Source organism: Myotis myotis, unplaced genomic scaffold (genome assembly GCF_014108235.1).
Source record: "Myotis myotis isolate mMyoMyo1 unplaced genomic scaffold, mMyoMyo1.p scaffold_m19_p_1, whole genome shotgun sequence".
Lineage (NCBI taxonomy): Eukaryota > Metazoa > Chordata > Mammalia > Chiroptera > Vespertilionidae > Myotis > Myotis myotis.
Genome location: NW_023416313.1, coordinates 136,281,808 through 136,307,058, shown reverse-complemented (window position 1 = coordinate 136,307,058; position 25,251 = coordinate 136,281,808). Strand labels below are relative to the sequence as shown.

Genomic DNA, 25,251 nt, shown 5'->3' with positions numbered 1-25,251 from the left:
CAGAGCGAGTGCAGCTTTCTCTCTGAGCTTTGCAGCGGGTGCTGGGACTCAGAGAGGCAGAGCCCCTGGGGACAGGACTGAGAGCCGCCATAACTGCTCTCTCTGGCCCACCCTGTTGATCCTGTGCGACCCGCCCCGCCCAAGCCCTGCACACAGGCATTTGCTGGATAGCCTCAGGCAAACGCCAGATTAGCACCTCCCTAGAGGACAGAAGTTCTCTCACTACTGACACAGCTGATTCTCATAGCCACTTGGCCTAGAGGTCAAACCCTCCCTGGAATTAGCTACAACAATCAAGATTTAACTATAAGACTGCAAACAAAGACCACTAGGAGGTGCACCAAGGAAGCATAACAAAATGCGGAGACAAAGAAACAGGACAAAATTGTCAATGGAAGATATAGAGTTCAGAACCACACTTTTAAGGTCTCTTAAGAACTGTCTAGAAGCCGCCGATAAATGTAGTGAGATCCTCAAGAAATCTAATGAGACCCTCGATCTTATATTGGGGAACCAACTAGAAATTAAGCATACACGGACTGAAATAACGAATATTATACAGACTCCCGACAGCAGACCAGAGGAGCGCAAGAATCAAGTCAATGATTTGAAATGCGAGGAAGCAAAAAACACCCAACCGGAAAAGCAAAATGAAAAAAGAATCCAAAAATGCGAGGATAGTGTAAGGAGCCTCTGGGACAGCTTCAAGCGTACCAACATCAGAATTATAGGGGTGCCAGAAGATGAGAGAGACCAAGATATTGAAAACCTATTTGAAGAAATAATGACAGAAAACTTCCCCCACCTGGTGAAAGAAATGGACTTACAGGTCCAAGAAGCGCGGAGAACCCCAAACAAAAGGAATCCAAAGAGGACCACACCAAGACACATCATCATTAAAATGCCAAGAGCAAAAGACAAAGAGAGAATCTTAAAAACAGCAAGAGAAAGAAACTCAGTTACCTACAAGGGAATACCCATACGACTGTCAGCTGATTTCTCAACAGAAACTTTGCAGGCCAGAAGGGAGTGGCAAGAAATATTCAAAGTGATGAATACCAAGAACCTACAACCAAGATTACTTTATCCAGCAAAGCTATCATTCAGAATTGAAGGTCAGATAAAGAGCTTCACAGATAAGGAAAAGCTAAAGGAGTTCATCACCACCAAACCAGGATTATATGAAATGCTGAAAGGTATCCTTTAAGAAGAGGAAGAGGAAGAAAAAGGTAAAGATACAAATTATGAACAACAAATATGCGTCTATCAACAAGTGAATCTAAGAATCAAGTGAATAAATAATCTGATGAACAGAATGAACTGTTGATTATAATAGAATCAGGGACATAGAAAGGGAATGGACTGACTATTCCTGGGGGGGAAAGGGGTGTGGGAGATGCGGGAAGAGAGTGGACAAAAATCGTGCACCTATGGATGAGGACAGTGGGTGGGGAGTGAGGGCGGAGGGTGGGGCGGGAACTGGGAGGAGGGGAGTTATGGGGGGAAAAAAAGAGCAACAAATGTAATAATCTGAACAATAAAGATTTAATTAAAAAAAAAAAAAAAAAAAAAAAAGAGTACCGGATGCATGGGTTGCGGGCTCGATCCCCAGCAGGGGGCGTGCACGAGGCAGCCGATCAATGATTCTCTCTCATCATTGATGTTTCTATCTAACTCTCCCTCTCCCTTCCTCTCTGAAGTCAATAACAATATTTAAAAAAAAATAATGTAATTTTGAACTGCTTTTACTGTCAGAAAAGGCAAAACTTTCAGTTTTGTTATCACTACTTCCATGGCATGCCCATTAGGTTGTTCAAACATTTAGCTCCCAAGACCACATCAAAATTACAACTAAATTATAGAACAACCATAAATGAGAACCACCTAGCTAATTGTAAGTCCCAAAACCAAGAATTATAAAGAGGAAGCCAAGATGACACTGGAGGAGTAGAGACAAATAAAGGGCAGGTCCCATACGATTAAGAAGCAGAATGCCTATCTTGGATGCAGAGGTTCCACCTCAGAAGTGAAGGGTCCCAGCCCCAGACCTGGCTCCCAGCCCAGTGCAGCAGTGCTGAAAAGAGGAGTCCCCATGACATCTGGCTTTAAAGGATTGTGGCTGAGTAAGATGAAGGGCTGCTGGAGTCCCAGGTGTTCTCCTTAAGGAGCTACGCAAGGACTTGATGTCTCAGATTCACTTGCTCTGGGCTCCAGTGTGAGGGCTGGAGGGGCAGGGATCAGGGAGGCTCTTTCTAGGGACTAAGTGCTGACAACACCATTGCTTCTTTGTTGAGCCCTCTCCAGACCAGCCATGAGGAGCAGGTGGGTGCCAAATCTGAGTTCTCCATTAACCTGGCTAACACTGTTTGCCCCAACAAGGTGAGATTACCTGAGACTCCACCCCCTACCCAACACTCTAGCTGGCCTGAGCTGCTTCCAGCAGTGTTTCCCCAGGAACAGCCTGCTTCTGGCTCATGCTGACAACTTGCCTAAAACCTCTCAAGGTCTACACAACCCAAACAAGCAGCAGTGGCCTCAGTTCGCCCTGTGCCTCTTGCTAAGCAGCCCTGAGCCCAGCACAAGGGCAGCTGGTCTTGTTACAACTTGCATTGTAACTTCCTTCAGATAGTCCCAAACCTGGCATAAGTTTCAGCTGGTGTTGGCTGGAACGTAGCTTGAAGTAAGTTCCAGAATAAGAGGTGGCTGGCCTCAGCTCACATCATGATATCCAACAAAGGGTCCCAAGCCTGGCACCAGTGGCAGCCAGCCTGGTTTGCAGCAATAGCCTCTCTCCTAAGGCCCTCCAAGCCCAGCACAAGTGGTGACCAAGTGCAGGTCACTTTAGTAGCTCCCACTAGGTGGCCCCAAGCTGGGCACAAATGTCAGCTGATCTTGGCCTGAACTGGAGCCCTTCCAGTTCAGCTGGATAGAGTCACACCACAAGAGAACACCACACAACCAGCTCCACAAACCACATACCCAAAGGGCAGGCTTGGATGGCACCTGAGCAACTCCTGCTCTGTGGGGTCAGCCCCCACACAACAGCTTGTCCACTGTAGCCATAGTCAGCTCTCACAGCCTGTCAGACTGAGGGTCAATCCCAACTACTGATATGTTAACAGCAATCAAGTCTCAACAAGAGGAGGAAACCCACAACCCACATAAGGGACCCTGTTGGAGCATTCGGCTCAGGTGAACAGGAAGACTGCACCACTGGGTCTCAGAGTATAACTACAACATTGAGACCACTCTGCCAAAACAGGGAGATGTAGCAGATCTACCTAACACAAACATAGGTAGTTAGTAAAAATAAAGAGGCAAAGAAACATATCCAAAATGAACTAACAGGATAAAACTCCAGAAGAAGAACTGAATGAAATGGAGGCAAGTACTCTACCAGATACAGAGTTCAAAACACTGGTTATAAGGATGCTCAATAAACTTAGAGGAAGAATAGATGAACTCAGTGAGAGCCTAAACAAACAGGTAGAAACCATAAAAAACTACTCAGAAATGAAGAATAACTGAGATGAAGACTACATTAAGGGAATCAACAGCAGATTAGATGAAGCAGAGGACTAAATAAGCGACTTAAAGATAAGGCAGTGGAAAACACCCTACTGGAACGAGGGAGAGGGAGAGAGGGAGAGGGAGAGGGAGAGGGAGAGGGAGAGAGAGAGAGAGAGAGAGAGAGAGAGAGAGAGAGAGAGAGAGAGAGAGAATGAATATGAATATTTTGGAGGGGACCTCTGGGATAATATACAACATAACATCATTCTCATAATAGTTGTACCAGAAGGAGAAGAGAGAGAACAAGGGATTGAGAACCTATACAAAGAAATAATATCTAAAAACTTTCCAAACAAGTGAAGGAAACAGACACATAATTCCAGGAAGTGCAGAGTCCCAAACAAGATGAATCCAAAGAGACCCACAGCAAGACACATCATAATTAAAATGTGTAAGGTAAAAACAAAGAGAGAATCTTAAAAGTAGAAAGAGAAAAGTAGTTAGTTATCTACAAGGGAACGTATCATAAGACTGTCAGCTGATTTCTCAACAGAAGCTTTGCAGGCCAGAAGGGATTGGCATGAAATATTCAAAAGTGATGAAAAGCAAAAACCTACAATAAAGATTACTCTACCCAGCAAGGCAATCATTTAGAATTGAAGAAATGATAAAGTGTTTCCCAGACCCCCCTCACCACCCTCCCCCCCCCAAAAGTGAGAGTTCATCACTAAACCAGTATTATGATGTACGTTACAAGGACTTTAAGTAGAAAAAAAAAATCAAGTGCATGAATAAGAAAATAAAGGGAAAAAATTCTCACTGACAAAGGCAAACACTTAGAAAAAGCAGTGGATCAACAAACACTAAAGCTCTATAAAGGTTAAAATAGCAAAATCATGAATAACTACAACAATGAATTAAGGAATATATACAAACACACACACAAAAGAAGAAAAAACTAATGACCAAAACATAAATATGGAGAGGGTGAGTAAAAATGGTAGTGATTTTAGAATGGGTTTGAACTTAAGAATCAACCATCAACCTAAAATAGGCTGCTATACACGTATTTTGGTATATATGAAGTATATGGTAACCACAAACCAAAAATCTACAATATGTACACAAGAAATAAGGAGAAAGGGATCCAAACACAACACTATAGAAATGCATCAACATACAAGAGAAGAGATAACGAGAATAAGAAACAAAACAGAGAATTTAAAAAACAACCAGAAAACAGTTAATTGAATGGTAATAACTAAATACTATCAATAATTACCTTAACTGTAAATGGACTAAATGCTACAATCAAAAGACATAGGGTGGCTGAGTGAATAAAAAAACAAGACCCGTTCATATATTGCCTAAAAGAGACCTACTTCAGATCAAAAGCCACACATACAGACTGAAAGTAAAGGGATGGAAAAAGATATTTCATGAAAATTGAAACAAACAAACAAAAGGTGGGTAGCAATACTTCTATCAGACAAAATAGACTGCTTAACTGAGGCCACATCACTTTCACACTGTAGATATTTTTACTCATATAAGTGTTCTTTGTAATGCTGTATTTTGTGGCATTAAGGTTTTTAGTTTCCTTTTCAGAAAAGGAAACTAAAAAAAAAATCCCATTTACAATAACATAAAAATACCACCCCCCATCCCCCCCCCAAAAAACACCTAGTAATAAATTTAACCAAGGATTTAAAAGACCTGTATTTGGAATATTATAAGACATTGAAGAATGAAACTGAAGAAGATACAAATAAATGAAAGGCTATACTATGGTCATGGATAGAATTAACATTGTTAAAATGTTCATAATACTCAAAAGCAATCTACAGACTCAGTGTAATCCATTTGAAAATACCAGTGGCCTTTTTCACAGAGCTAGAACAATTAATTTATATAGAACCACAAAAGAGTCAAAACAGCATGATATTGGCATGAAAATAGATACATAGATCAATGGAACAGAAAAAGAATCCTAAAATAAACCCATGCCTATACACTGAGTGGCCAGATTATTATGACCACCCATCAGTACTTCGTTGGGCCACCATTTGCCTTCAATACTGCAGCGATTCTTCTTGGCATTGACTCCACGAGATGTTAAAAGGTGATGCGAGGAATCTGACACCATGCCTGATGAATAGCACTGTCCAGTTCTGTGAGATTTTTTTTTTTCAATACAAGGCTTTTATTGTACATCTTTATAGTTTCACAAACAAATGTGGCAAATCATTCGGCATCTCGGTGTTTCTATAGCTGGACAACTTAGATCTTATTCATCAGCCTGCTAAACTATTCCTTTTTCAGAAACATAGATACCATCCAAAAATTTCCTGATATCCTTGTTTTTAACTGTTGTGGCTTGCTGAATCAAAGCAGCTGAATTTGATACAAGTTTAATGTCATTTCCTTCAAGAATCAACTCATCTTTCTGGGCTTGAGATACTGAACAAGCAACACCTGACCTCATCCGAACTCTGCGGATGTATTTTTCGCCCAAGAAATTTCTAATTTCAACAAGAGATCCATTCCCCTAAATAACGACATTGATGGGGAAGTGAGCGTACAAAGACCTCCTCTTGTAACGGAAGCCCAGTGTAACACCCTTGATCATGTTCTGTACATGACTGCAGACAGTGCGAACTGTGGTCAGTTCCTTTCTATTTCCCCACCATTTGGCAACCCGGAGCCTCTCCTTCTTCTTTCCGAGGGACTGAGCTCTACATTGATGTGGTTGAAGTCCCTCCGCAGGGTGCCTCTGGGGCCCTTCACAATAACGGCGCGCCCCTTCAGAGTGCTGTCCACATTTTCTGGGATGTCCACAGTCTGATTGCTGAGAATGGTCTTCATCCTTGCAGTAGATGCGGCAAAAAAAAGAGAGCCAGTTCTGTGAGATTTGATGGTTGTGGAACCAGCTGCCTGTTGGCTCTTTTAACTTCGTCCCACAAATGCTCAATTGGATTGAGACCTGGTGATTGTGGGGGCCACCTAAGCAAAGTAAAGTCTTTCTCATGTTCTTGAAACCACTTCTGCACAATATGAGCACCGTGGCATGGCGCATTGTCTTGTTGGAAGAAGCCATTTCCATTGGGATACACCATCAACATGATGGGATGAACTTGATCAGCAACGATACTTCGGTATGTTGTGCTATTCACACGTTTATAATGATCTGGCCCTCTAGCAACTTCAGCGCGAAATTATAGCTAATTTGCCTACAAACGTCAGATGGTCATAATTATCTGGCCATTCAGTGTATATATGGTCAATTAATCTATGACAAAGAGGGCAAGAATACACAATGGCATAAAGACAGTCTCTTCAATAAATGGTGCTGGGAAAATGGACAGATACGTGCAAAAAATAAAACTGCATCACTTTCTTACACCACTTATGCAAATGAACTAAAAATGAATTAAAGTCTTAGATGGAAGAATGAAACCATAAAACTTCAAGAAGAAAACAGGCAGTAAACTCTTTGACATCACTCTTAGTAATATTTTTTTGGATATATCTCCTCAGGCAAGAGAAACAAAACACCACTAATCATCAGGGAGATGCAAATTAAAACCACAATAAGATATCACCTCACATCTGTCAGAATGCCTATAATCCAACAACAAGTGTTGATGAGGATGTGGAGAAAGGGGACCCTCATGCACTGTTGGTGGGATTGTAAACTGGTTGCAACCCCTACCAAAAGCATTATCGAGGTTACTCAAAAAATTAAAAATAGAACTACTATATGATCCAAGAATTCCACTTCTAGGTAATTATCTTTAGAAATCTAAAACATTAATTCATAAGGACCTATGCATTCACAAATCTAAAACATTAATTCATAAAGACATATGCATTCACCTGTTCACTGCAGCATTACTTACAATAGCCAAGATATGGAAGCAACTTAAGTGTTCATTGATTATGAATGGATAAAGAAGATGTGTTACATATATACAATGGAATATGACTCAGCCATAAAAAAGAAATGGAAGCCTGGCTGGTGTTGCTCAGTGGTTGAATGTTAACCTATGAACCAGGAGGTCATGGTTCAACTCTTCTCTCAGGGCACATACTGGGTTGCAGGCTCTATCCCCAGTAGGGGACATGCAAGAGGCAGCTGATAAATGATTCTTTCATCATTGATGTTCCTAATTCTCTCCCTCTCCCCTCATCTCTGAAATCAATAAAAATATGTTAAAAAAAAGTGAAATCTTGACAAACATGAATGGACCTAGAACATATTGTCAGACAGAGAAAGACAAATACCATATGATTTCACATATATGTGGAATCTTAAAAACAAAAGAGAAACTTATAGATACAGAGAACAAACTGATGATTGCCAAATGGGTGATGGTTTGGGGGATGAGTAAAAAAGGGGAAGGGATTAAGTTGTACAAACTTTTAGTTATAAAAACAGTCACAGGTATGTAAAGAACAGCACAGGGAATACTGTCAATAATATTGTAATAGCTATGTATGGTGTCATTTAGGTACTAGACATATTGGGGTAAGAAATATAAGTGCCTAATCACTATACTGTATGCCTCAAACTAATATATTGTATGTAAACTGCAATTTAAATAGAAACTTAAAGATAAAAAGTAATTTGTCTCAAAGAAATGGAAATTTGTATATGGGTATGTGTACATATATATGCACGTATATATGTTGTACACATGAAGAATGAAAGTATAATTTTTCACAAAAGGGCATTATGAAAAAGAAATGTAATTGTAAGGAGACTTCAAAGACAAAGCATTGCTTAACTAATTTCCTCTTAAATTGAGGTTTAATATTTTCTTTGCTAAAAAAGAAAAAAACTATTGGCTCCTTTTCAAGTAAAGGCGAAGTATGAAGTGTTTAGATCTGTGCTTAGTATCAGAGCCTCAAGGATTTAAGACCCATTCTGAAATTCCTAATTCAGTAAGCACTCCCTACACTCATATTTCTGTGGCTTCTTCACAGTTTTAGCACTTAGAATTTCATCTCCTTTCTTTGTATGAAGATTCCATTAATAGTAATTATTGGAAGAGGGAGAGTTTTGCCTACTGACTTAAAATTTTTTTTGGAGTACTACTAACAACATTCACAAATTAAGATGGCTGGTAGCTTGAAATTGGCAATGGTGGGAGTTTTTACCTCACAGAACGGGCCTCTTCCTGTTCTCGAGAGTCAGTTGTTAAACACCAAATGTGCCTCTTTCCTCGTTCTTCTTTCCTTTGTTCTTCTAATAAACTAGGTGGGGAGACTAGTGTCACCGGAACAGAGGCCATGTCTTCTTATCTTTACATATATCTCTAGCACTTAATACAGGGCCCAGTAGTACTCAATGACTATTTATAAATTATAGAATGAATAAAATTGGTTAGGAGATTGGTATCCAGACAGTCTCCTTCCTCTAATGCCAATTTTGCTCTCCAGGGGCAAACCCCTTTTGGGGCAAATATATATGGGACTTTCCTATGATTGGTTTACAGAGCTTAAATCTTACTTGTGAGAAAGAGTTTGGTTCCCTCATACCTTTGATCTTGCTGACCACCTTTGGAAGAACAAAACTGAATAAAGTATAATGTATATTAAAAAAGTGAAAAAACCACACAGGTAAGATCTGATATTAAGAGAAAACTGGTAACTTCTCAAAACGTGTAATAATTGCCTAAAGAAAAAAAAAAATCTATAAATGTTGAATGTAATTATAACTCACTACAATTAGGACTGAAATAAACATTTTGCCACACTGGTTGTAACAATTTTTTAATTAAAAAATTTTTAAAGTTTTTTATAAATTATATAATGGTATGAGACAACAAGTTTAGTTAAACTATTTCCATTCATTTAAATGGCCATCTATAGAAAAAAGGGAAACAATTTTATAAAAATGCCCATAGAAAAAATCAAATGGAGGATAAATTCAAAAAAATTTTAAACAGATCTCCAAAACTCCTCTAGATACCATAAGAACAGAGGTAATAATATCTTTGAAAAATAATACTTAGAAAGTTAAATATTTAGGTTTTTCAAAAGGCCATCTTGAGAAGGTTTGTATCCAGGCATTATTATTGAGAAAATTTTAGGGCAGTTTGAACTAAAGGAAGGATACAATAATGATCCCTTAACATTACTTTCAGGAAACTTAGCAAAATCAGCAAAATGTTTGTTTAGCAATAAGCCTTGCCTCGATGGAGAATATAGCCAGAGCTTTGCTTGGAAAAAGAAAGCTGCTAACTGGTAAAGTTGGGACTAGAACCCTGGTCATTCAATGGTCCAATGCTCTTTCTACATCCAATCTCAATGACCTGAGTTTTACATAAAGAAAAAATATATAAGAGGTATTTTAGTTAGCTCAAGAATGGCCAACACAGTGAATATTAGCTTAAATTATAAGATTCATAGTTTTTGGAAAATGTTTATATACTAAAATATCATATATAGCATATTAAAAGTCCCTGATGTACTTTAGAGAAAAGTGAGAAAAGAATCAATCTACATTTGGCTTTTTAGTTCTAAGAGGCCTTATTCAAACATCCTGAGGCAGTATCATTACACAGGGTCTTGAAAAAAAAAAAAAAGAATTTTATTGAGATATAGAATATGGGTAGAAATATTTTGCAAGTACATCTCAAGGATTTCCTGACTGCTATTATCAGTAGTAAAGTGGCCAATTTTCCTGAAATACCCAGGGCAATTAAGTATCTCATGGACTAATGTGCAGTACTCATTTGTAAGATGAAAATAAACTGTAGTGCTACCCTTAATAAATTAATACTCCATTTCTTTCCTATTGTAGCTAATTTCTTCAAGAAACATGCTGTCTAGCTCACATGCAGTAAACATAAAAGTCCCTTAAATAAATAGCATGAATCTTGGTATAAATAATGTTTATTTGTACTATGTTAATAGAAATTCTTCTGAAAGTCTGCAACAAGTTATCCCAAATTATTGTGTATAATTTTTATGATGCCTCATATTAATGAAGTTCTTTGGTAGTTGATACTATCCACGCCATGAAGGAAAAGCTGTGATTTGTCAGAATAGACAAAGCTGGGCTTTAATCCATCCTTTTAACCCTACTGCCAAGTCTATATTGTTTTCACTGCGTCTCAATTAGGAGACAGGCAGGACACCTGGTACTTCTTTATCTAAGTCCCATGGGCTGCCAGATGACTCAAAATCCATAACAGGTGCTAAGGCAGTGTGAGGATAGACCTATTATTGAAAGCTGGAGTTGAATAAAATTTGAACCATATATAATTGCTCATAAATCAGTCAATTACTAAATGAAAACATTAAGTAAAAAGTTTAGAAAAGCCCAATTCTACCAAAGTTCATGTAAACACATTTAAAAATATCAATCTTAAATAAATAGGATTAAAAATTTAAGCCTACCAGAAGGTTACGAAAAATCCTTCCTGAACCCAATAGCCACTGGTTTCTAAAAAGCACTAACATGATCTATTAATATGTGTACCTATTTTACTTTCATGATATTTGTATGAAGCAAAACATCTAAAAGAAAAGCAAGTTACCTACATTTCAAATTTAAGGAAATTAAAATTATGGACTCTCATTCTTGATAAGGTCTACTTGGAAATATTATCATTAAGTAATAATGGGACTTTCATAGTCAACAGAGAACTGTTTCAGAATCACCAGTATTAGAGTAAGAGTTTAAAAAACAGGGAGGGGGAGACTAGAAACAATCACCTTTGTGTTCTTCCTTTTGGGAACAAAAATTTCAGTACATTAATGTTGAGGAAATGCATATATGTATTTGAACTAAATACTAAACTTGGGATCTGCTAGAAGATTGTAAAAAAGGGGAAAAAAGTAACTAAATAAAGTGAAATTTTACAGTGTACAATTACTTAAGTGTTATCTCTACCTAAATGTGCACTAACTTAATTAAGGTTTTGTTTAAATGCTAAAATTACCAGGAGTACAAAAAAAGTGATTTATTATTATGGTAAGTAGTTACAAAGTACAGCAAACTGTCATTTAAGACCGTGCCATAGAATCTATGATAAACAGTATATTGGCTTAAACTAATGCACTATATGCCTCCAGGGAACGATAGGCTTAGAGACTGGACTTTAACATCAAAATCTACCCATTAATCTTGACTTAAATATAATCTATTCTGCAGTAAAAGGAAGAATGGGCATTCAATGAATTACTGTTTTTGAAATATTGCACTGGAGCCCATTTACTAAAATCATTTAAGAGGACATGAGGAGATGGAATACTAGTAAATTTTATAGACTGCTACAGATTTACAAAACGTGCATCTTATTTTCCCTCAACTTAGCAAGAGAATTATCATTTAAAAATTTTCATAGATTAAAAAAGTTTTCTTAAAATATCTTCCTCTAATCCTTTGAAAGAACATATTTTATAAATTATAACAATGCAATATAATTTAGTCAACTAATGTTCACTTGAAAAAAAGAATTGCCTATGGAAATATATAGTAAGGTTCAGGATCCTGGGGGCTAAAATAAGCTTTAATATTTTAAAAATATTGTAGATCCTGTTTCTTTGAATCAGAATCACTAACTACATGATTAAACTGACCAGAAAAAAATGGATAGGACAAGAGTAGTGTTTATAGAAATATCATGGTATACAGTGCTTCAGAAAAAGGAAACAACCCTCACATTTTGAAAGATATCCGAAATAAAATTAAATAAGAAAGAGATAACCATGATGACTAAAATAAATGTTACTCACTTATATGATAAATCCAGTATTTAACCTTAAGATTTGCTTACTAGTTTATCTTCAGTGCATTATTTTAGCACTTGCAATTGTTACCCATAATATTAATTTACATTTCTATATTAATATAGCTCGTATATATTCAGGTGATATTTGGGAATTCTAAAGAGCACAGTATAAAGAAAATTAAACCAAATTCATCTTTAACCTCACCTGATATATGAATTGAGGTGGTTTTAACCCATTTTCCCTTATTTTGAATTTTTATAAAGATTAAAAATACATTTTTTTCTTCATTTAAACACAGTATCATAAAGCAAAACTGACTTTTGCTCTGCTATAATCTGGTGGGTTGAAAATACTGATAATGACACGTTAACAAGGGAATTACTAGAAGTGGTTGCTTAAATGTATTTTTTCCTTGATAGTAGGTATGTGCTAAATAAAAGTCAACACTCCTATCAAGAGAGGAAGTAAATGTAGAAACATCAGTTCTGCAACAGCTATTTTTGTTCCTTCTCTTTTCTAAACAGCAATTAGTAAAGCAACCCTTTCCCCTCCTCCCTAGTGCTGTCAAGCTGTTCAGAGCAGTTTGCAACTCGACAATGGTACCATTGTGAATGCTCTCTGGGCTTCCTTCCCACAGAGAGTTAAATGGGCAGTTCCTGCTGCCCATGATTGGTGTCCAGTGAAATAATACTCAAGAGCCAGGTTTTATCAGCTTCACGCCAAAGAAGTGAAGCCAGGGAACCCAAGCCTTCATATCATACTGAACCATATGCCAACCCTGATGGCCCCAAAGGTTTATCACTAAGAATCAGGATCCATCATGTCCCTTGTGAAATTTCACTTCACATACCTTATGTGAAATGCAAAGCTTCACTAAAAACCAAACCTTCCTTACAATTGGTAAGAACAGATGGACGGTAACAGTGGTTTGGCAAGCAAAAGTTAAGATTTAAATAGGCTGTATTCTAGTGTTTGAGAAAAAAAGCAGAAGAAAATGGGGAGATTTGTGACCCGTAGCTTAATTTTAATTCCATTATTGAGTTATTAAAAATTCAATAGTAAAAGCCCTTATGTTTATTAAAAAGAAAAGAATGGATATGGATTAAAAACACTGCAATTCCTATGTCAAACAAAGTTAGACTAATTTCAGCTTCACAATTCTTCATTCTTTGCTCTGAAATCCCCAAACAGCATCTCAATCTACTGCTGCTTTTATATGTAAATAATGACTAGAATAAAACTTGCACATCAAGTGGTAGGTGTGGTGAATAATAATGTGAGCATACCAAATGCACCCTCATCATAATATCAACTTAAGGGTTTAAAGGAGAAAAAAAACACCTCTGTTCTAGCATAGGTGAGAAGTTGCTAAAGACAGAAATAGAGAAATTTCATATGATGTTTTTAGGGAACAGTTTGCCCATTGCCTGATAGAGTTCTCTATCTTCTGTCTCGTGCTTTATGATATGACCCAGCTGTCTAGATCGGCAAATGTGAACAATACTGTCACACTGGATTTGACAAGAGAGAAAAAATGGTGATAGTGCTTTCTTTTCCTTTGATATTTTTGTTGTGAAGCCAATGTACTATCAGAATAAGATAAAAATACTTCATTTCTCCATAATGTGTAAAATTATAATAGTGCATAAAAGCACAATAATGTATAAAAGTACTTTACATGAAAAAGTAAAAAGAAGGATTGTTATGCAGGAATGAAGAGTCTATCACGAAACTTAAGAATAATGAAAATCTCAAATTGTCTTTTTAAATTGGCAAATATGTGTAAATATTACCAAACATTTAGAGACCTTCTTAGTCTCATTAAGAAATAACACTAGCTATTATTAGCCTGGCAATTACTGTATAAATAATTACCAGAAAAACAGAGATTCTATTTAAATACTAATCTATTTATTTGGAAAGGAGTTACTAGAAAAAGAAAATAATACATTCAAGTCTGTGTTCTGCTATTCAACAGGTAAAAATTATATAAAAGCGGAAAGAACTGTCACAGTACACACTGGTTGTTAATATTATTAGAAGTAGTATTAGAAAAACCAAGTTTATGTTGGTTTTTTTTCTGCTTGACTACATTATCTGGTTTTGACTTACTTCTTGGATCTCATTTGCTACTATTCTTCCCTTTGTTGTGGAACTCCTTGAATTTCTTGACCATATCACACTTTTATCCCTTCATGTCCATTTCCTATCCTTGAAAAGCTCTTCTCTGGCCCTGTCTGAATGGCAAAATCCTATATAGCTTTGAGGTAATTAGCAGAACATGCTTCCTCAGTAAAGCATTCCTAATTTCTCCTCCACACTATCCTCTTATACTTTAATATCTTTACCAACCTACTTTGCAATTGTTGGGTCCTTCAGAGTGCACTTCAATCATTGATTCATCCATCCATCCATCCATCCATCCATCCATCCATCCATCCATCCATCCATCCACCCACCCACCCACTCACAGGGGTCTTCCTCTCTCCTAAACCAGACTGTAAGCTACTTGGTGGTATCCCTAGCTTTTCTCTCACAGTGCCTCACATATAAATATTGGTGAATAAATGAAAGATTGAAAATTGCTTGGTGACCATTTTTTTTTTGGTTGAAGAAATAAAATCTTTAAAAAATACTTAAATTTGCCCTAACTGGTTTGGCTCAGTGGACAGAGTGTCAGCCTGCGGACTGAAGGGTCCCAGGTTCGATTCCGGTCAAGGGCATGTACCTTGGCTGTAGGCACATCCCCAGTAGGGGGTGTGCAGGAGGCAGCTGATTGATGTTTCTCTCTCATTAATATTTCTAACTCTTTATCCCTCTCCCTTCCTCTCTGTAAAAAAAATCAATAAAATATATTTAAAAAATACTTAAATTTGCCATAAGTGCACTGAATTCTTGATAGAGAATAAAAATTTAAACTATTTCTAGAATTTATACAATGATAATAGAAATAACAGTTGATCATGTACTAAAGTCCTTTTTGTGAGTTCCCATAGTTTAAACAGAAGAAAAATAATTATTACTAGTCCACATTAGCAAAACTTTCAAAGAGATCATCACTAGAGAATTTAAGAAACAAATGTTATTTTCAGACATACTGGTTTTATTTCCACAGAATACATTTCCTTCATTATTATTAAAAATGTATTACATGCCAGATAAATTTATATTTGTTACTTTTGCATCTTTTTGAAAAGACACAGACAGACTGGTTAGACCCGAACTCACATCTTTGAAGGTATGTAATAAAATATTACTACAGTGATTGTAAGGAAGCCTCTAAAATACCAGCAACATCATCAATAAGCACATATTGCCATTCCTCAAAAAGAATAGCTGAATAAATGAAAATTGATGTAGTAAAGAATATATTAGAGTCACAACAGAAGTTTTGCACATATCCAGGGCCCCTGTTTAAATAATGCTCTGTGTACATACACAGACTATAAAGGTTTGGCAGCAAAATCCAGGCCAGGGGGATGTTTAATCAAAAGCTTTTCAGCAAGAAATTCTTCAATAGCAATGCCCATGTCTTTGACACAGAAAACTTAAACGCTCCCATTACAAAGCAGATTGTTAGGTAAATGAGAATGTCTGCTCTTAGGTCCTACTGCAATGATTAATATCAAAGGCACAAGGGCTATAAGCATTTCAGAGGCCACAAAAACCTGGATCACTTAGTTCAGGAGTGGGGAACCTTTTTTCTGCCAAAGGCCATACAAAATTATCAACTTAAAAATTAGCCTGCTATATTTGGTCAAACACTTAATTAATTCACCCCTAATGCCTTGGCAGGGCCAGACCAAATGTTTCTCAGACGTTATGTGGGCCAGATGTTCCCCACCCCTGACTTAGTTGGTGAGACATTTTATTTTAAAAATTGCCTTCTTTTCTTTTGAAGCATGAATGACCATAACCATAGATCTTAGGATATTTAACAAATAACCAATTTGTCCATGAAGTTTAAGACTTTCATTTAGAAAGCATGTAGAACAAATGACACTTAAAAGATATTGAGAGCTCCTAAAGATGTAGATAGTGCTAAAGGACTTCAACAGTGCCTAGACTCCCACAGCTGACCCCCACCCACGGTTGCTCTCCTGTGGGTACCCACCTTCCTTGTCATTCAGCAGGAAGTGTGAGCCTTCAGGGCTTTAGCTATGTACTGCCTTGTTCCTGGGGAGGACACAAAACTGTACTCTCCCCACCTGTAACTGTCATAAAGTCAAGTCTCTTAATATACTTAGATTTGTGTTTTAGAAGAATATTTCCAGTGTAATGTAGAGGATAATAATAATGATAAATCATCAACAACCAGGTAGCTATCATTGTCTGAGCTCTTGCTATATGACAGACAGGCTGCTTAGTGCTTCAAGTGGATAATTTAATTTAATCCTTACAATAATCCTGAGTTTTGTACACTTCTAACAGATTTTTTAAAAATAGACATAAATCGCCGAAACCGGTTTGGCTCAGTGGATAGAGCGTCGGCCTGCGGACTGAAAGGTCCCAGGTTCGATTCCGGTCAAGGGCATGTACCTGGGTTGCGGACATATCCCCAGTAGGAGATGTGCAGGAGGCAGCTGATCGATGTTTCTCTCTCATCGATGTTTCTAACTCTCTATCTCTCTCCCTTCCTCTCTGTAAAAAATCAATAAAATATATTAAAAAAAAAATAAAAAAAATAAAAATAGACATAAAGACAGTGACACATTTAATAAGTGGTTCCAGACTCTGTAGCCCAATGCTTACTTCCCAACAAACAGCTTCCAAAATTTAAAATATAGCTGATACATAAATTAAGCGTACTTATCAATATTATCTTCTAAATCAATGACCTACAAAAGACAATAGATACATAAAATTATGTAGTTTCTCAATAAACACACTTTCTTCTAACATGAAATGGCAGCAATATTGATGAGCCTTCCTAAGAGGTTTTATAATGTTCTATCATAATGAATGGCAAACTGCATTAGTGGAGCCAATCAATTACACTTCATTTCATTTTGGCTCTCATACTTTTGCAACAGGTTCTTTACATTTGAGAAGTAAAACTGCAGGGATAACAAACTGTGACTAATTGAAGAATGATCATTGACTTCTGGTAATGTGTCTGATAAAGTTAAACAGAAAACCAATTCTGGCATTTAAGAAAGAGTCAAATCTAAACAGATTAGAAAAAATCAAATAATATTGGTTTGGTGGGAAAGAATGATAAACCTAGGAAGAAAGTGTTTTTTAAAGATGACATTTAATTCTAGAACATGCCGCATACTGAATATTTCAGAATATTACATGTATATTACATAGATACATACATATACATAAAGCCCCAAAATGTAAATTACAAGAAATTATAAAAGACATGCTGCATTCCATCTACTCAAATCTCACCATTTCAGGCCCAGATTTTCTATACATTCTCACTGGAACTACCACAGCCTTTCATATATAAACCTACTATGACACATTGTTCCTTGTGATATAATAATGGACATATTATTCTCTCCCCATTAAATTATAAGCTTATTAAAGACAATGTTACCACCTAATTTGTCTTTGCATCTCTCCAAATCTTTACCACTACCATGTTAGTGATCAATAAATATATGTGATAGAAAAAAAGCACTGAAGTTCTATTTCTTGACCTGGTGGCAGTTAAACTGTAATTATTCATATATAGTACATTTAGAATTAATGTACTTTTCTCAAGTTACATTTTGCAATAAAAAAGGTTAAAAAACTTACGAAAAAAGAGGACATGTGAGATGGTTACATTTTTTAAAATACCCTCATCCAAGGATATGTTTATTGATTTTTGTGAGAGAGAAAGGGGGAGGGAGGCAGGGAAGGAGGGAGGGAGAGAGAGATAAAGTGAGAGTGAGAGACATCAATGTGAGAAACACCGATTGGTTTTCTCCTGCATATGCCCTGACTGTGGATTGAACCGCAACCTAGGTATGTGCCCTGACCAGAAATCAAACCCACAACCTTTTGGTATATGGGAGAATGCTATACCAACTGAGCCACCCACCCAGGCAAGATGGTTAATTTTATGTCAACTTGGCTAGGCGATGGTACTCGTTTTGGGCAAACACCAGCCTAGAAACCCAATTCTGGCATTTCAGAAAAAAGTCAAATCTAAACAGATTAGAAGAAATCAATCTGCTTTTAAATCAGGACTCTAAAGCAGAATACTCCCCATAATGTGGGTGAGCTTCATCCATCAGCTGAAGGCCTTACTAGAACAGATGAGGTCCCCAAGGAAGAAAGGAATTTTATCTCCAGATGCCTTCTGACCCAGACTGCAACATCAACTCTACTCAGGAATTCTTGCAGATTTCAGACTTGCTAGTCAACAATTATATGAGCCAATTTCTTAAAATCAGTCTTTCTCTATGTATGTACACACAGATTGTATTGATTCTGTTTTTCTAAGAACTTTAATACAATATGATTATATGCTGTAACTTCTGAAAATTTCTATGTATAATCTCACATTAAATTTCTATGTATAATCTCACATTAAATTTCTATGTATAATCTCTGGGTCAAAATAAATAACTGATTTAAAATTTTTATTTAAGAAATAGAGCCCTGGCTGGGTAGTTTAGTTGGTTAGAGTGTTGTCCCAATATGCCAAGCTGGTGGGTTCTAACCCTGGTCAGGGTACATAAAAGAAGCAACTAATGAATGCATAAGTAAGTGGAACAAATCAATGTCTGTCTCTCTCTCCCCTAAAGTCAATCAATCGAAAAAAAAGTCATGATAGCTAAGAGCATGAAATTAATGTTTTGAAATTATTATTTCCAATGCAAAGAAACCAAAAAACAAACAAAAACCCCAAACAACTTCCTCCAAAAACCCAAATCTCTCTCTTTTAACAGGTAACTGATAAATGATAGCTAAAATCAACTTGAAATACCCCACAGGCCCAATGGTTACCCAGAATCTGCCTCCTCTTCCTCTCCAGTGTTATACTTCATTTGTAATTACATGCTCAAACCAAGAAGTTGAGCTTTAGACAAAAAAAAGTATATAGCTGACAAAGTCAGAGACAGCAAAAAATATGCTTTCCAAGTACAAGTAATGCAAGAAATGACAAGTGAAGTGAAGGAGAGATTTCAAAGCTTGAAAAACAGTCATCAATACTGACATTACTGTAATTCTAGCTGCTAGCAAGATCGATTTGGGCAGCATTTGACAATCAATATTGTCCTCATTTAGTGAACAACATTAGATTCATAGTTACAGAAGATGTTCCAAGGATAAAATTTAAACTGTATTTAATGATCATAAATAGCACAATTTATGCTGTGGAATCTTAGTGGGTATTTTTATTGGGCATAAAATAAGTGACACAGCAGTGTAATTATCAAATATAATTGAGTTTATTACATATTATTTTACCCTTTCACTTCTCTTATGAGGATTAAAGTAGTAACTCTGGTGATTTTCAAAGCCTACTTCTATCTCAATTTCTAAGTTTTATTGATCTGTTTTAGATCACATAATTTTTTTCCTTATCGAGATTTGTCAAAAACATACATTTTAAAATTTAATATATTTCTGAAATATTTGTTATTTTAAAGACATACTCATATTTCAATCTTAAAATAAAACATCACTGTAATTTATTATGTAAATTTTCACTTAAAAATCAAGTAATTCACCTGTATGAAGTCTTTTCTCCCAATGTTTAAAATTAATATAGAATTTTGTGAATCTTTGTCAAATATGACTATGTGTTCTTCAGATTAGCAAAGGCTAGGAATATCTCTACTATTTACTTTAATAGCATGGGAAAATAATTTCCATAAAGCTTCTAAATTCAAGCTTCCAAGTCAAGAAAAATTTGATCTGTCTTATTTAATGTTTTTACTCTGAGTGTTCAAGAATCGATTTTGCTGATAGAAATTGCTCATATTTACTGTGTAAATAAAGTGTTCATGTTTACTGTTTTCATCTGAAATTATCTCTCTTCATCTTAGATTTTCCTCCAATGTGATATCTATTAACGACTCAGCAAGATTTAACTATTACGAACTTCACGAAGCAGACTTGAAAATCCAATCCAATCAATTAACCTACCAACCAAGCAAATACAAAAACCCAATTAGGCAATTCCATGGTGTTGGGAAGAGTTGTTTTATATTGACTGTAATCTTTACACATAAAAGAATTAATCACTGCACACAAAAATGTACCTTATTTTATTTACTAAGTACATCCAAATTCATTATCTCATTTAATCTTCACAACAATTCTGAGATGGGTATTAGCATGTTTTTACAGAAGAAAAAAGTGAGGTTTAGAGATTCTGTGACTTCGACAAAGTCACAAAGCAGAGCTTGAATTAAAAGCAGTGTTTTCTAACTGCAAATCTAGTTATCAGACCTCTAGTGTAATGAGCAAATCTGAAATAGCTCTCAAGAGTATGAACTTAGGTGCAGGAAAAAGAAATGAAGCCATATCCCCAACACTTTTAATTTTGCATTTAAAACTACTTTGTAAAGTGTGCATATTAAATGTTACTTGTACCTTGGGCCAGAAATAGTGTGTGTTTGCCCAATAAATCCAGTTCCAGCTATATAATACAAGAGGCAAATAGAGTTTGTATTACAATCTAATCTCTCTCTTACCACTTTCCCAAAAGATTTAAGGCATTCTTTCCACTATCTTTTTTTATTTTATTTTTTAAAATATATATTTCATTGATTTTTTACAGAGAGGAAGGGAGAGGGATAGAGAGTTAGAAACATCGAAGAGAGAGAAACATCGATCAGCTGCCTCCTGCACACCCCTACTGGGGATGTGCCCGCAACCAAGGTACAGGCCCTTGACTGGAATCGAACCTGGGACCCTTGAGTCCGCAGGCCGACGCTCTATCCACTGAGCCAAACCGGGTAGGGCTCCACTATCTTTTTTTAAAAATATGTTTTTATTGATTTTAGAGAGAGGAAGGGAGAGGGAGAGAGAGAAACATTGATGTGGAAAAGAAACATTGATTGGCTGTCTTCCGCAAGCCCCTACTGGGGATTGATTGAGCCCACAACCCAGGCAGGTGCACTGAACGGGAACTGAACCGGGGTCAAGGGCACATACCTCGGTTGCAGGCTCCTCCCTGGTAAATGGGACGATGCTCAACCAACTGAGCCACATTGGTCAGGGCTCAACTGTGTTTTAAATAAAACTGAAGAGGACACTAACCTCAGGATGAACATCAGAATCAGGTGGGCTATAAAGAAGCAAAGATCAGAAAGAAGGCAACCTCAATGGACCTGACAATGTGGAGAAATTAGTTAATGGGTAATAATCTGTATATTCCTTGTAAGATTAATTACTTTTGTAGAGCTATTCTGGGAATAATAAACCGAACCCTTATATTTCACTACAATGACCACTTCAAATCTGAGTTTTCAAGTTAAAGTGAAGCTATAACTGTCACACCAGGTAAATAAGAAATGCTATATAAATGTCATTAATGTTAATCAATGTAACATGGCATGATCCACCTATAATTCCATTTCATGGTGTCAGAATACATGAGAAATTATAAAATTCAGATAATGTAAGCTAATTTTCATCAAAAGAAGAAAATGCAGCAGACTTGTAATAAATCCATTTCATATGGAAAAAAACATAGCATATATATATTTTTAATTCTCATCTGAGGATATTTTTCTAGTGATTTTTATAGAGTGGAAGAGAGAGGGAAAGACAGAGAGAAATATTAACGTGAGAGAAACACATCATTAGTGGCCTCCTGCACAAGCCCCGAACAGAGCCCTAACCAGAGCCCAGGACGAGGAGGAGCCTGCAACCAAGGTACGTACCCTTGACCAAAATCAAACCTCGACCCTTTGGTCTGCAGGCTGATGCTCTATCCACTGAGCCAAACCAGCTAAGGCTAGAATACTTTTAAAAACCTTCCCTGTAAAGCTTAAATCCATAATCCTATATAATAAAAGGATAATATGCAAACTGTCACCTCGACCAGGAGTTCGACCAGTGTTTGACCAGGGGGTGGGCGGCTGGACCTCACCCGTGCACAAATTCATGCACCGGCCTCTAGTTTATTATATAAAAAGAAATAAAATGCTTTTAATCATATAGAAAAAGTAAAAGAAAACATAAACCTATTTTACAAAGGAATATCAGAAAACAATTTAAAATTTAAAACTGTATGCATATCGTGTCCCAGGCACTATTCTAAGAGCTTTACACATATTGCTTCATTGAGTTCTCATAATACCATGAGCTAGATATTATCATTCTCATTTTATATACATGAAAAATTAAGACTGACTGAGATTAAGTAACTTGTCCAAGACTAGCTATATAGCATTTGAGGCCAGGCAATCTGGCTCCAGTAACCATATTCTTAAACACTCAATTTCCTCGCAAACTTCCATGTCTCTCTGTTGTTCCCTCTGCTTCTGGAATGCTCTTAACCTCACCCACCCAAAAAACTCAATCATCCTTCAAGATTGGTTCAATCCTCATATTTCTCAGAAATGTTTCCTGATACCACAACCCCTTTCACCTAAATAAGAGGCCCCTTGTTATGATACTTCCAGAATATGCTGCATAACTACTATAGCACATGTAAGCACATATACAGAAAACAGTATATTTCTTTAACTAGATTGAGTACTCTCCGATGACTGTTTTGGTTATTTCTGCACATCCAGAGTAACAGAGTGCCTAGCACATAATGGGGCTCTAATTAATTAACCAAAAGGCAATTAAGCACTGACTTAAAAATATATAAAATAAATTACCCCATTCAACTATCGTAAGTGCTCAAATTCAAATACTGGGGAGGAACTCTACCACCTATATATCAGTAAACAGAAATTCAAAGGTCTTAAAAACAGAAGAAACATTTACCTTGGAAAGTAGACAAATATTAGAATAAAAACCATATATTAAAAAGGATACAAGTTTTGATACAGTGGAATCAGTGATTTCAGAGCACGGCTTGCATTTATAGCTGTTGCTCGAACCATAATGGGTAGGACCTTTCCATTCACAATAGCACCATCAAAAAGTGGGCCAAAGAAGGGAACCTAATTGAAAAATTAGAACATAATTTTATACTAAAATTGAAGAAAGGTTTATGTAAGAACAATCAAGACACTGCATACAAAAATGTTTCTGCTTTCCCTTTAGTTCTTTCTTCAGTAGAAATACTATTCAAATTCAATTATTTTCCATGATGGGTCATTCACACTAGAACAATAAACAAGAAATGCAAAAGGCCTACATGGTTTCATTCAAAAGAGCTGTTTACTTCATGTAACAGACTAAAAAATTTATATTCCCTGCCAACTTTCAAATTTTTGTAGCCTCAATTGTACCAAAAAATTCAACACTGGAAATAAATTCCTCTTTCTCCATGAGTAAACACAGGCAAGGTATACGTTCTTATAGGCAGCAAGTTAATTTTTTAAAAATTATGTTTGTGTCATACCCAGCTTTATTACAAAACCTGAAACATTTCTATTACAGAATTTCTTAGAAAAATCTTTGTTTTGATAATTGTAATTTTTATCACATGACTGACAATTTCAAGTTATTCTATTTGACTATGGTAGGTACAAATAGCAGCTGAAGGCAAGCACATGAGCTGTGAATAATATAGTAAATATTTTAAGCTTATGACCACATATTGTCTCTGCTGCATATTATTTTTCAATTTAAAAAAAACACACATTAAAATGTAGAAAACATCCTTAGCTTGTGGGCTATACAAAAATAGAAAGTGGGCCATAGTTTGCTGACCTCTGGTTTAGATGAACCTTATAAAATCTGGCCATTAGCTTAAATTCACACATAGGGAATTAAAGGAATTTTTAAGATTCATGATCAAATGTCAAAAAGTAAGTTTTCTATAAACTAAAAGTATTAAATTAAAAAAGTAAGAAACATGAAAATACTACCAAACATTTATTATTTTGAAGGAAAATACTTACACAGGTATGTTTCAATCCCACAGTATAACACATCCAACTAGAACAACTTACTTGGCTTTAAAAAACACACTTTTTAGAACACATAGTTTTAGTACTCTAACTTATTAAGTGACATAACTAAATAATCACATAATCTTAATAAGATATGTCAACTAAAAATACAGGAATCATATGTTCTAGTTATAAAGGAAATTATTACTTCTGACTGTGTCTTTTAGGAAATAGTAATCATTCTTTCAATAAAAGGTAAGCCCTTTTGTTAGCTTAGCATAAAAGAACTTGCACTCTGGCATAACCAAGCTTTCTCCCTTTTGAACATAGTTTCTTGCTACTTTTCCTGTTTTAGCTCCTTCTGAACCAGACTAAGACAATTCACATAGCTACCAGAGTTGGTCTCATTTCCCACCATTTACACCTTGATGTCTAGTCTAAATCCTTCTAAAAGAAGAAACAAAACCATATATAGAACTCAAAATATATTACTAAAATGTAAGATAAGAAGTTCTTACCTCTGGTTTTTTCATTATCTGGATACTGAACATGTGATTTTTCATTGGATATATTACAATAAGGACATCACCAAATTCTGTAGGAATAATTCCTCTTCTGTAGTCTCGAGTATGCTCTGACCAAACAATGTGTACTTCATCATTTCCTAAATGTCTCAACTAGAAAACCAAGAAAATAGTTCAGAGTGCTTTAGAAAAGCTCTGTATTTATATAACTACTGCTAACATACTATAAAAAGATGAAAAGGTAAATAAATAAAAAACCATATTTTAAAAATTTCATTTGACCATTTTTTACAACACTTGAAACACAAACATTCAAAGACATCAGGTGACACTACAGAAAACCAGATAGTTTTTAATGATCTATAGTTAATGGGAAACAGAGAACTTAGATAAAAAAGATTCATATACATTCCAAATACTCTCCTTAACTAGCAATTGCACCAATTCTCCACTACCAAACTTTTTAAAAGATCGTTTAAAAGATTGTTTTTAAAGTGATT

At 36.0% G+C, this 25,251-nt stretch overlaps 1 protein-coding gene and 2 pseudogenes across 10 annotated transcripts in view; all 3 read right to left on the bottom strand.

Annotated features, from left to right (window-relative positions):
* RALGAPA1 (Ral GTPase activating protein catalytic subunit alpha 1) overlaps positions 1-25,251 on the bottom strand; it is a 277,152-nt gene that overhangs the window by 15,769 nt on the left and 236,132 nt on the right. For 8 of the 10 annotated variants that reach the window (XM_036353109.1, XM_036353130.1, XM_036353118.1 and 5 more), the window contains 2 exons: positions 24,746-24,904; positions 23,203-23,330 (listed from right to left, as the gene is read on the bottom strand). The exons of 1 other annotated variant lie outside the window; for it this stretch is intronic. In XM_036353109.1, the coding sequence (XP_036209002.1) occupies positions 23,203-23,330; positions 24,746-24,904 (287 nt within the window). Of the gene's footprint in view, positions 1-23,202; positions 23,331-24,745; positions 24,905-25,251 lie in introns of those variants that run through there. One more of the 10 variants, XM_036353125.1, reaches the window with a different exon arrangement.
* On the bottom strand, positions 5,741-6,390 carry LOC118677846 (annotated as a pseudogene).
* LOC118677862 lies at positions 15,071-16,055 on the bottom strand (annotated as a pseudogene).